General features: G+C 43.5%; 1 protein-coding gene across 1 annotated transcript in view; it reads left to right on the top strand.

Annotated features, from left to right (window-relative positions):
• Positions 1–14,077, top strand: part of BCAN (brevican) — a 69,559-nt gene that overhangs the window by 48,890 nt on the left and 6,592 nt on the right. The window contains exon 11 of the mRNA XM_078669469.1: positions 2,665–2,809. Coding sequence (XP_078525595.1) covers positions 2,665–2,809 — 145 coding nt within the window. The remainder of the gene's footprint in view (positions 1–2,664; positions 2,810–14,077) is intronic.

Below are 14,077 nucleotides of genomic sequence, written 5' to 3'. Positions count from 1 at the left end.
CTTCAGTATTTCCAAGACTCATCAACTCAGAGACCAAACAAAGACATACATTGCAATTTACAGCAATAGGAAAATATTAGAACATCACCTTCTATATGATTATAATATCTTGATTGAACATTTTTGGCTTCAATAATACATTGAGACATTCCAAACATCAAGATTATTTTGGGGACCGGTGCAGAACAGGAATATAATGAGTTATGAGTTGTGCTTTTCAATAAGAACGTTAGCACAGTATTTTATAGCTGCTTACCCTATAAACGATAGTGTGTGCTGTGGTCAAAAACTCCGGGTAGCAGCAAACCAAAGATGGTTTTGGAAAGCCCCTTGATGTAAGTAGGACTCCAATTTTGTGTCATAATTTATTTGAGAATATTTTTCTACTCTTGCTTTTTAGCACTGCATAGGTTTCCCATCACTTGCCCTTTACAGAAAAGCCTCCCTTTGTTATCTAATTAATATAATCATTGGAATTGGATTAGATATATATGCACAAATACTAAAATCACCCAATTAACATGCCACAAAACACTTAATTTGAAGATTATAATTTGATACACAAATCTTTAGGATTTTAAAAAGATTGCACACCTTCTTTTTCTCCTGATGTCATATTATGGCACTTCAAAAATGGTCAAAAATGTCTTAGTTGCATTTCACGTAAAGAATCGTTTGGGAAGAAAAACATCAAGATTTCACTGTGCAATGTATTTATTTATTTATTTATTTTTTCTATGTGCCGTGACTGAATTTTGTATCTTATGATGGATGTTCACTTTCTTTATTCAATAAAAATGACTTGAATAAAAAAAATAAAAAAATAAAGATTTCACTGTGCAATGGAGGTTTGGCAAACTTTCATGGGTCAAAACCAATGTAATGCATTCAATATTTTTATGTACAGAAACATTTACATGTAAGATTAGTTACTTATTAGATTTGTTATGCAAAGTAAATATAAAATCCCCAAAGCAATCTGTCAATATACTGGTGTGAACTGTTGATACCAGATTTAAATGCTTTCAAGGATGTTACCTTGTGGTTAGTCTGCTTCTGTCTTATAAATATTTAGGGTGATATCTGATCAAGCATTAAAACCAGCTTCTCTAAACAGACCTTCACCTCATTCCATTTAGGTAGAGCAGCATTAATGTAAAAAAATGTTTTTAAGGAAAAAATAATACAGATGCAAAAATCTGTCGTTTTTAATCTGCCTGTTCTTAAATTAATATCAGCAAACATGTTTATGAGGGGTCAAAGGTTTCAGAGCCTGTGGCATCATTATGATTTGCATATTGAAAACAAGCTTTCATAGATTGAGTTTCATCATCGACGATATGACTGTACTGAAGGATTTCTAGAATTTTCATTGCCCGGTCTTTTAAAATAATGAAATCGGAGACCAATCAGTATATTATAGAATTATAAACCATATGGCTTATAATATTTTTTGTGCACATTTTCTCAATTTTATGTTTCCATTTATTTAAGCTTGTGGAAAACTGCAAGAAGATGGCAGAACATTTCTGACAATGAGAACAATTGATGGTCAAATCATCAGTTGTTATCCTCTGTTGCTATTAGTGTAGGTTTCTCTGAGCAGCATCCTGTTGTTTTAACTTGTGTACCATTACCAAAGGGACATAGAAATCTGCCATAATATTGCTCAGAAGGCATATATAAAAAACACACAGCTTAGTAAATGAAATGTGCCTTTAGCCTAATGTCCCTTTTTAAAATGACCTTGCATTCAATAAAAACTAATACTGCTAAAATCTTTTAATACTGCTCTGTTACATATAATAATTCTTTCACCCCAAAGTAAGTGTTGTTATATTTAACCCTAGAACAATGAATAATTGAGCCAGGAACACTAAGGATATGTTTTTCAAACATCATGTTATGACCAGTGTTTCAATTAGTTCATTGATTGACTTAGAGCACCAGATTTTTTTTTTTTGTATAGAGTTTTATATAGCGCAAACTTGACCCGGCAGCGAGTATCAGAGCGCTGTACATGAGCATCAGTTGCGTTACATGAGGACACATTCATTTTTGATAGGCACAGGGAGATTAAGTGATTTGCGCAGAATCACAGGATGCTCAGCGTCATTGCTGAGACTCGAACCAAGTTCCCCAGATTCGAGTTCGACCGCCCTAGCCGTTAAGCCAACTCCTCTTCCCTTTTAGATAAAAGTAGACTCTAGGCAGCATTTTCCAAGACCACGCATGCTCGATATATTATTGTATTAAATTATTTTTCAGAATGATTTGATTTGAACATTTATTATATTTGTACACCAATCAATATGTTTATATATATTTTTTTTACTTGTTTATGTATTGTATGTGTTTTGTACTTTTATAAATTGAATAATGACAAACTTCGGGAATACATTAAATTTATTTCATTGTAGTGTTCAAATAAATTCGTTTTTGATGTTCAAAGCTTTAGATTAGTTTTCAAAGTGGGCACACACAAGTTACTAATCTATGGTGTTCAGGGCTTGATTTATTTTAGATCTTCCCAAATCCTAAATAGGGTTGGTCAGTGCTCAACAAAACTGTAACATACTTGATTATTAAATAAATGAGAAAATGTGGTACTTGTGTTTGTTTTACAATCTTCCAATTATTATGACTTTTCTCTGGCTTTGGTAGCTTTATGAGAACTGGCATCATGGGCAACCAGACAGCTACTTCCTGTCCGGAGAAGATTGTGCGGTGATTGTGTGGCATGATGGCGGCCAGTGGAGTGATGTGCCTTGCAACTACCACCTATCATACACCTGCAAGATGGGCCTTGGTAAGTATGGGGCTCAAGTGGTTTTGCCAGGAGTATCCATTGGGTGTGCTTGTTGCAGTAAATAAATGAATTTGGATACCAACCACTCTTCGAACACACTCTCGTCCCCCACATTTTTTATTCCAATGTACTCCAACGGTGCAACACTCACATTACTTCAGGCTTTCAAATTAAATACTCACTTGGTCAAGCTCATTGTGAACCTTCACGCCAGATCCATGTTATTGTGTTCCGCACTTCTTTAATAGATCACCTATGCCATAAAAGTTAATGTACCTATCTTCCCCCCTTTGGGGAAACGGACAATTGGCAGGTGTCTCTTACCCACCCCTAACAAGTGATGTTGCTTTGGTTTGGGAGGCTGGAAGTGTTAGGAGTGAGGCAATCCTGATAGTGCTTCAGCTTTCAGGAAAAGAAAGTTCTCCGTTCTCTTGTTTGTTAACGTGACTACTGTCAAAAAGGAGTATTAAATAAAATATGGAGATCAAGCACAAATTTGTTAGAATTACTATTCAAGCAGTTAGTTCGCTTTCCAGGGCCATAAGCCAGTCACATGCACACGCATGTTCCATACAGTCATGTCTGGCTTGTATGTGACATGTTTTGCAAGAAAAGCTCTGCCACACGAGACAATATTGCTGACTTGGGAGTGGGTAACTAAATATCTGGTGCTTCATGAACATTGGTTACTATATTGACTACTCAGACACGGGAAACATCACTTACAACGCAAATTTTACCACGCAGTGCCTTTACATCGCAACCATTACAACGCAAACCATTACAATGCATTGTGCTGGGGGGCGCTCTAGGATAGGGAATAGGTTAATTTACTATCCAATAACCTTCCCTAGTGTCCACGGGGACTGGAGTTGGAATAGTAAATTAAACTATTCACTATCCAGCACCCAAAAGCACTATGCGTTGTAATGGTATGCGTTGTAAAAACCGCGTTGTAAAAGCATGCGATGTAAAAGCATGCGTTGTAATGTCGTACATCCCTCAGACACTCATTACACGTGGACAAGAGAGATATCACTGTAAGAATACTGGTCCTGGACACTCCAACTGAGGGTGTCTTCAGGCCTGGAATTACCAGGTATGAAGAGACAAGAATTGATTATTCCAGACCTGGAGGGACCAGACCTGGACACGTGTGCCAGGCGTAAAGGACTGTAGGCATATACTGGGGCCAACCTCCCTTTCCACCATCTTTCTGTAGTAGAGACGGAGAAGAAAAGGCTCTTTTCAGCTCTTCTCAAACCTGTTCTACCCTTCCCCAAACCCTGTGCCACCTACCACCTGCACCAAGGGCCTTCAAAAAGCACCCGCGCCCTTTTATCTCCTGCTCAAAGAAGGAGGTCATTTGGGGCATAGTTTGGCCCATTATTTCCCACAGAAGGGTGAAAACATGCAGGTTTGGACCTTATATTCCCAGATCCTCCAGTTGGCCCTAATTCAGAGGAAAATCACAAGTTATCTCCAGATTTGGGTGTAAGAATACTGACTAGAATCAACGATTCACCCCCCGCCCCAAGTCTGTGAAACTCATAATGAGGCCCTCTGTGTGACTTTTCCTAAATATGATTATGTTTCTAGACATAATCCCCTGGATTTCCTATAGATAGATGGATATAACTCTCGATGAGACTGTCTAGGCTGGGATTCCTAAGGGACACCCTTATATAATTATTGTAAGAGTTCCAGAAGAAAATGAACATGACATTCTAGGACACTAATATGACAGTCCAATGACTTTACCCGCCATCTGTCATTTAGAACAGGTGTCACGTGGGTATAAGTGTTTATCTATACTACTATAATACAGGAAGAACTTTGAAGCTTTGAGGCGGGTAAACTCGGGAACCACAGCGCCAATCCACACACCCGATACATCGTTGGAATTGTCAGGGTGTGCAGATGGACCTAGGCTATATAAAGTAAAAATTAAATGTTATTTGAAAAATTTAACATAAAAAAAAATAGTCCCCTGGACGTAGCGCCGGCCATGACGTAGCGCTGGCCGTGACTTGCGTGCTGACGAGGAGGAGCGGCGGACATGAGCGCGGGGTTGAGCGGCGGACAGGCGGGGAGGAGAGGAGGACAGGCGGGGAGAAGCGGTGACGAGTGGCGAGGAGTGGCGGTGAAGTCAGGAGCACGGGGAGGAGCGGCGGCTCAGGTAAGGCTCCGGGACACGGACAATGTCGGGGCGGGAGGGAGCCGGGGCCGGGCCAGGCGGTTGGCCCTGAAGAACGGCGGCTGAGGTAAGGCTCCGGCTCCGAGACACGGACAATGTCGGGCCGGGCGGGGGCCGGGGCAGGCGGTTGGCCCTAAAGCCTCATTGCCCCCGGACGACGTCGGGGCGGGCTGCTAGCATATATATAAATGATTTCCTGTAGGAATTTTTGTTTCCTACAAGATAATGTAATACAATATGTTCCCTCACTCATGGCCCCATAATTATCTGCTTCCCATTAGCAAATCCAACACCAATGACCACCCTTCTAAACAGCATGGTGACATTGTGACAATAACTTCATAAACAGCAACTTCCAAGGCAAATATTAGGACCATAAAGAAATCAAGGACTGGACCTTGTCTACTTAACAAAGACTAATTTACAATTGACTACCTGCGTAATGTACTAATGTCCTTTTGCAACCCAGGGTGCCAATGTGCACACTGACTGGTTTGCAGATACGTATACAAATGCATAAGCGTACCTATTATTATGCAATATGACCTTCCAAATGAATATTAATTTGGTAAGCTACAATGAATGACCACTTTGAATGGTTGTGAATGCAGAGATGGCAGCCTGCAAGTCACAGCAGATCTTTGACCTTGAATGTGTTTTGGGTCTGTGACCAGAGAAGGACGGATGCTGCTTTAACCCCTTCACTGCGGCGGCCGCATGCTGGTGACGGAACCGCTCCGTCACCAGCCGCGGTTGGGCTGTGCTTGTGACGGAGCGGTTCCGTCATGGCCCGCCCCGCTCAATAGAATGCTCAGCGCAGGCGCGGAATTCGCGCCGCGCATGAGCGGCAAGCGGGCCATGACGGAACCGCTCCGTCATCAGCACAGCGCACCCGCAGCTGATGATGGAGCAGTTCCGTCATCAGCGTGCAAGGGGTTAAAAAACAAATGTTTTACTTTTGGGAACATATCTGGGGGGTATGAAGTGATCTTCAGGCACCCCCCCACCCACACTCCCCCCGCCCCAATTCTGCTTAACATTATTACCAAGAGATACGCAGTTCCTATAGGAGGGATTCCCCTTTGCAAATAAGTTATCATATTTTGTGAAGTAAATTACATTTTTCAATTTTTCAATGGAACCACTGATACAAATCGTGGTAAATTGAAATTAGGAGAGGATTTCCCTTTCACATCTTCTCCTAATATCAATTTGTAATGACTCACAAAACCCTTTTTGTAAGTTGAAAATTCTTTTCCAACTCACAAAATGGCTTTAGCACATTTGCCCAACCTCATTCTACAGTAGCAAACCTGATATTTTGCTAATCACAGTATGTAGAACAATAAAAAGGTACCAGACATTAACCCCTTGACTCTTTTGATCCTTATACCACTATATTTTCGCAGCATCAAGAACACTTTGAAGTTTAGGCGTGATCTGGATTTTGGTGAATGGAGTATGTACCATTGTCATGGCGCAGTGCTTCCCATTCATCAAGGTGAGGGTTTTCTGCCCACCAAATTTAAAAATGTCCGCGAGGCCCGCCGACATCTCTTGGATTTCCACTAACCTTCGTCCCGGCAGTCCCTATATATGCATTGAAAGTTTGAAGGATGGCTCCATCAACATGACAGAGCCATAGTCAAACTTAAAAAAAAATATATATTTTCAAGAAAGAAAATCCCAAAGTGGATTTTTGGGGAAATAAATAAAGCAATGAGTTTTGCAGCTGTACCTGCCCCTTGAATCCAGGAATTACCTGACGGTGACAGGCGGTGAGAACTTGCTATTAGTTTACACACTCTGAATTGGGACGGCGGACAACTGGAAAAACCTCCAGTGGCCCTTACTTTTTGGGGCCTTGGGAGCAGCCGTGGTCGGTAGGGGAGTACCTGCCAGGGCGGTGACGTGGGGATGGGGAGGGGCAGGGTGGGGGTTAGTAATGTATGGATAATGGAGGTTTGCAGGTAAGTAAACATTTAAATCAATCAAACAAATTTCGTTGCGCGCACTGCATTGCATTTGGGGATGCAGTGCGCGCACCGAAATTCGTTTGATTTATTTAAATGTTTACTTACCTGCAAACCTCCATTATCCATACATTACTAACCCCCACCCTGCCCCTCCCCCTCCCCACGTCACCGCCCCGGCAGGTACTCCCCTACCGACCGCGGCTGCTTGGGAGGGGTATGCTGGTGGCGGAGACAGAATAATCTCTGTCGTTGACATACTGAAGGTCCTCCCGTCTCTAGATTCGGCGTGCGGACCTTCGTTTTGGCAGAGAGGGTACTCAAGGGGGTACCTCGTCGACATTGTAACAGCACAATGGAGTACCCTCTTTGCCAGCCTCAAACTTGGGCCCTTCGTTTTGTTGTTTATATGTTAACAGCAAATAAAATGTTTTATAAAAAACAAGAAATGGCAGAAGCACAAAATAATTTTGATTATCTGACTTAGCCTCCTGCACAACCTAATGCAGTCTGTAACATGTGTTTCATATTAAATGGCCCTGTAATGACAGACATGGCTAAAACCACTGAAGGGCACAGAGACCTGATTAAGCCTGCATGTCTTTGACACAATATACTGGTAAAATTACTATGTTTGTGAAGTCCTAGAATAATTAGTGATAAGTGCCTAACACCTTGCGTGCTGGTGACGGAACCACTCCGTCACCATCCACAGACGCGCTGTGCTGGTGACGGAGTGGTTCTGTCACGGCCCAGCCACCGCGCCTCCGCTGAACTGATTACGCGCCTGCGCAGCGCGTTCTATTGAGCGGGCGGTGCCGTGACGGAACGACTCCGTCACAAGCACAGCGCGCCCGAGGCTCGTGATGGAGTGGTTCCGTCAGGAGCATGGTGGCGCCGCGCCGACCCCCCTCCCCCCTAGCGCTGCGGCGGAATTACCGCCGCAGCCAAGGGGTTAAGATATATTCCTGAAAAGAGCAGGAAGGAGATCTCATGGACCGCCCTCTGTGTTGCATGCATCCAACTGTAAATTCTCCATCATGACTGCCTTACTCCATTCTCTCCTCTCTCTCTCTCTCATCCCTGCCACAATGAGGACTTTTGTGGGCACTGCACCAAAAGCCGGATGAATCACAATTAGGGCTTCCAGATTTCCATTTTTACTGATTTTTACACAAAAAATACAGACTGAAAACTTTTTGTTTTCCTGTCTGTATTTATTTTTAAATACAGACAAATGCGAAAAATAGGCCTTATTAGGATGATTTTTTTCTACAGTCAATCATGAGTGCCAGATCATTTGGTGCACAGAATGAGAGGTAGGAGAGATGAAAAAATGAAAAAAGACAATAGATTTACTAATCAGACTTAATTAAGTGCAGATCTACAGTTAGTTATGCCATTCTACAATGTAAGTGTTTTCAGATAACACTATGGCACTGTATACTGCATAAACCTTTAGGACATTTAAATGTGACTATACATTTATAAGTTAAATATATGTTTTAACATACCCATTGCGGTTTCATTTCTACAGAGATCACAAAATAAAAATGGAAAAATACAGAACAAAAAAATATATGGATAAATACAGATGGAAATGTCGAAAAAATAAATACCATAAAATGGGAGCCTTAATCATTATTATTGGACATTTTTTCCCTAATGGGTTTAACTTGCTGAAATTGAACTGGGGCAAACTGGGGTGTGTGAGATATTTCTCGCACCAATTAATCACCCCTTGCAGAAGGTATGGTCAGTGGTTAATTTGTAAAAAAATAAGTACCGGGGCTCTCGTCAGGAGGCAGCTTGCACCAGCCCATTTCTCCTGATAGCACTACTTAAACCAGAACCAAGTACTAACCATGTACGTTGGGAGACGCTGTGGCATAATGGCCAAAGCTGCCGACTTTGCAGCTGGAGAACCAGCTTTGAGTCACTGCATCGGCTCAACATCCTGTGATTCTGGGCAAATCACCTAATCTTCCCATGCCTACCATAAATGAAAGTGTCCTTAACTGGTGCTCATGAAAAGCGCCGGTGTTGATGATTAAGTGTCGGTGCTGAGTACCGGAAACCACTGGCTCAAATTAAGCACTGGGTATGGTACCAGAATATCATAACCATATTATCTTCTGATAGAAATATTGTGTCTTAAATATCCTCCTACAGCCCTAAGGAGGAATACTTAGGTAAATCATTAAAAACAGCCAAACCAGCATTTAATTAATCAAAAAGAAACATGGTGAGGAAATCGTTTACCCCCATTTTGGTGTTGCAATGTGCTTGTTATTGCTGTGTTTAAACATGTTTAAATAGCAGATATGGCACAATAACATCAATATTGTATACGTTGAATGCACCAGGAGTACGTCCTTTGGAATACAGCTACTGCCTTCCAATTTTGATCCAGTCTCAGATGTCCTGAAAAACACTGTTTTTCTTATCTGACACCTGCCTGTATGAATTCAAAGAAACGTTTCGTAGAATGTTTATGGTTAATAAATGGATCCTTTGTCTTTATCAGATAATTTCCAAATGACAATCTTGATAGGCCTGGAAATCCCTTTTAAAATAATATTTGCGCCTAAAATAGGAGAACAATAAAAAAATAATAATAATCCTGTATTTGTAAAGCGCACAGCTACCCATAGGTTTCCCGGCGCTGGGGGCCATTGGGAAGATTAAGCAAGCTATTGCCCAGAGTCACATGGTGCTGGGCAGACCCCTGCCGGGGATCGAACTGTGATCCCCAGCATCCAGCGTCAGTCGCCCTGGCCACTGCGCCACACCTCTTTCACACAATCTCCCACACAATCTCAGCACACATAACTGGTGTTTACTCCTGTGATTTGTGGCAGATAAAAAAACACATGTGCTGTTTGTACACCTTGCAATAGAGAATAACATGAACAACTCACACATTATTCCCCATTCCAAGGTGCCCATCCCATCAATAGACGTAAATTGGAAAACCATGCACAGTGGCAATTTAGTAGGTGCGCAATTTACCCCAGGGGTGGGACCTCTGGAGTATTGTTTTTGAAAATTCCCCCTTGGAATCTACTTCAGAAGACATATGCACAAAGATCTTCTAACATCTATTTTTGTCTACTGCACCCCAGGGGATAAGGTTTTCACATCATATTTTGTGTACAGTGTGAAGAATGGCCGTGTGTCGAGTATATATACTCAAGCGTTCTGATAATGGCTAATACTACAAAACTGTTGACGTATCTTGGTGCCAGGAGAGGTGTACCTTTGTGCACTTAACTGGCGAAGACCACTTCTTTAACAGGCTGTAGGAAAGCCCAGCCCCTGGGATCAAGGCATTCTGCTTTGTTTCGTTTCTTTTCTGTTTTGATTTGTTTTCTGCCAGTGCTTAATTTGTGCCAGTGGTTTCTGGTGCTCGGCACCGGCGCTTATGACAGTCTGCCATATGGTGGCGCTGTTTGCTTAGCTTAGAGATGAGCACAACAGTTGTTTATTAATGAAATATACATTCAAAATTACTAATACCTACCGCCCAAGCCATTCCTATGGCTTTGGAGGGGCTGGAATAGTGTCTATTGTCACACTTGTAGAGTGAGAGGTGAGGTACAGCGGCCAGAGCGACTGACGCCGGAGCGTGGGCATCACTGTTCGATCCGCGGCAGTTCAGATCAGCTCGGCATCATGTGACTCTGAGCAGCAGCTCTCTTAATCTCCCAGATGGCCTCCAGCGCCTTGAAACCTTAACCCCTTCGACGCTCATGACGAGCTGGGCTCGTCATGCAGTAGCCTCCTGCTACGCTGATGACGAGCCCAGCTCGTCATGAATAGTGGTATCTGTAGAATCCCAGCACAGGAGAAAAATCCCCATAGCGTTCAAGGTGTTAAGGGGTGATATGTTTGTGCTTTACAAATAGGAATGATATTATTATTATTATTTGCAGGTGTATGATGGTTAATAGCTGTGTTGGTACTGTAATTGGCAGTACTGGCGGGGCAATGTGTGGTGCAAGCTGCAGAGGCCACCTGACGAGGGCCCTGGGACTTATTTCTTTACAAATTAAGCACTGGTTCTGCCAAGCCTTCCTCGCTGTTGTAGAAAGCTGAGCTTGACCACCACAAATTCACCTACAGAGGTGCCCGTTCCCAAAAGAGATCCCAGGCTTGCCCGTTGAAGGAAATGGAGGCCCTACTCCTTGAAAGAGGTTACTACTGGTGGCAACGTACAGCTGGAAACAGAGTACACAACGTATCCACAATGGAGCACCTCTTGCCTGCCTGGGGGCCATAGAAGCAGTGTTTCTGAAACTCTTTGGGGCACATTTACTAACACATACCGCCAGGCTTGCATCACTGGTGCAAGTTTTGCACTGAAAAGTAACCTTAAAGTGACACAACACAAAGTAGCTTACATGCTACTCTGTGTTCCTTTGCATCAAGGGGTCTATCATCGGTGGCACATGAGTGTTCTCATGCAACCTCCCATGGTTTTTGATGCAAACCCTACCTACTAACATGTGTAGACAGGGATTTGGACAACACCTCATTTAGGCCGCCATTAACTTAGAGAAATATTTTAATTTCTCCATACTTTTCAAAATTTGCTTGTGCGCTGCTCTGCAGAGCTCACATACAAAGCAGGATAAAAAGGTGTTAAACTATGCCTTTGCAAAGTGGTTGCTGCAATGGTACCCGTCTGCTACAAAACCTGTGCTTACTATCACACAAACACCCTTGCACTATGGTACAACAATGTGTGCCTTGGAGGATGGCAGCCTAACCTGCACTAGCGCAGGCAGAGAGGAAAAAGGTTGCATCGGAGGATGGTAGAACTTATTTGGCCCAAGTCGCGATAGCCGACGCCTTTGCAGACTACTATGAAGCCTTTTACAGGCAGCGCGAACTGGCTGAGCTGTCACAAATACAAGTATATCTCCGGGAGACACAGCTCCCCAAATTAGCAGACAGTGAGTCCAAGACACTAGAAGACAAGATTACAAAAGAAGAAATTATGACAGCTATTGGCCAACTGAAAACAGGGAAGGTCCCAGTACCTAATGGACTGCCTCCTGAATTTTTCAAGCAAATGCAACACTTTTTAGCCCACACCTCCTTCAACTATACTTGGAGGCGTACGAGACGGGAAACCTACCCAGAGACTTGCGGACCGCCACAATTGCAGTCATCCCCCAAAAGGACAGACCACCACAGGCATGTAGCTCATATCGCCCTATCTCCCTCATAAACATGGAGACTAAGATACTAGCAAGAGTACTAGCAAACAGGCTTACAGCAGTTGTCACCGGCCTCATTCATAGAGAACAGTCTGGCTTCATGCCTAAAAGATTGACAAGGCTCAACATGAGGAGACTGCATAACTGGTTGGAAGTGGTTAGCAAAAGAGACGATCCACACCTTATCCTTTCCCTTGATGCCGAAAAGGCATTTGAAACTGTCCACTGGCCTTTTCTTATGTCTGTATTGGAAGAGTTCGGGTTTGGTCCCGTATTCAGGCGTTGGATCGCGGTACTCTATGAGAGACCCGTGGTCAGGGTTAGAGTCAATGGGGTAATGTCGAGGGAATTCCCAATAGGTAGAGGCACACGACAGGGCTGCCCGTTATCCCCCTTGCTTTTTGCCCTGGTGCTGGAACCACTCGCTTGTTTGATCCGACTGCACCCGGGCATAAGGGGATTCAGGAATGGAGAGAATGACGAGACCGATGAACGGATATCCCTGTATGTGGGTAACATATTAATGTATGTCACAAACCCGGAGACGACACTGCCTAGAATCATGGACAGCTGTGAGACATATGGCGCACACGCGGGATACAAAATTAGCAGGGGGAAATCATACCTATATCCAGCTGACAAGAGTGGTGGCTATGCGGTAGGCCCAAGCCAACTCCAGTTAGCACGGGAGGGCATAAAATACCTAGGGATCTACGTTACAATGGACGCGGCAATGGCCCTGGATCACAATCTATATAGGGTGCTCAGGGATTTCCGAGAGGAAGTGGTGAGGTGGAAGGCTTTGCCACTGACATTGCTAGGCAGGGCAGCACTATATAAAATGATAGTGCTCCCCAAATTTCTTTGTGTATTGCAAAACACCTATCAGCTCATTAATATGGGGGTGTTTACTAAAATTGACGCCCTACTATGGACGTTTCTCTGGGATGGGAAACCACCGAGGATAGCATTAGCGACGCTACAATGTAATCAATATAACGGCGGTATCTCCCTGCCCGATCTTCGGGCATATTATTTGGCAGCCCATCTAGTTGTTGTGAATGAATGGCAACACGTAGAGAGAGATCACCCCACATATGTACTTGAACGCACACAATTTACCAAACGCCCACACACACATTACATATATAGAGGGAGTGACGCTACACAGCTTTTGACAGCGACACACATTGTGGTGACAGCATGGAAACAGGCTGAGTGACAAATGAACTGGGACGGCCGTGTCACGAGGGGAACACCACTCTGGGTAGGGAACCGACTTCAGGAAATCGCAAAATTACATGGTTTCAGACAGTGGGACTTGCCAGGCATTTCACAATTTAAGGATATATTGTACCGTGGGGAGCTGGTTACTTTCGCTCACCTTCAGGCTGAGTACAACATGAACAAGACACAACATTACAAATACCTGCAGCTGGTCCATGCGTGGCGAGCGCATCACATAGACACCACTGACATTCCAGAATAGGCACCTTTGGAGGGGCGACTCCTGATGGGAGAGCTAGTAGAGAAGGCAGTTTCCTGGACATACAGAACGATAATAAACAATAAGCCAGACACTTTACAGAAGCTATGGGCAAAATGGGAGTCGGAGTTGGGGGAGATGGCGGACTTAGATTGGGAAATGGCGTTGATGCATCCTCGTGAGGTGGCCATTAAGTCCAGGCTCAGACTGATCCCGTTTAAGTATCTGCACAGAGCATACTATGATAGAGCGCGATTGCACCGTATAGGGAGGGCGGAAACACCAGATTGCCTGCGCTATAGGACGTCACCAAGTACATTCTTTCACAAAGTCTGGGATTGTTCTAAGATTCAACTGTATTGGGCTACCCTTTTGGAAGAGCTGGGA

This window comes from Lissotriton helveticus, chromosome 12 (genome assembly GCF_964261635.1).
Source record: "Lissotriton helveticus chromosome 12, aLisHel1.1, whole genome shotgun sequence".
Taxonomy (NCBI): Eukaryota; Metazoa; Chordata; class Amphibia; order Caudata; family Salamandridae; genus Lissotriton; species Lissotriton helveticus.
This window is presented reverse-complemented; position numbering and strand designations above follow the sequence as displayed.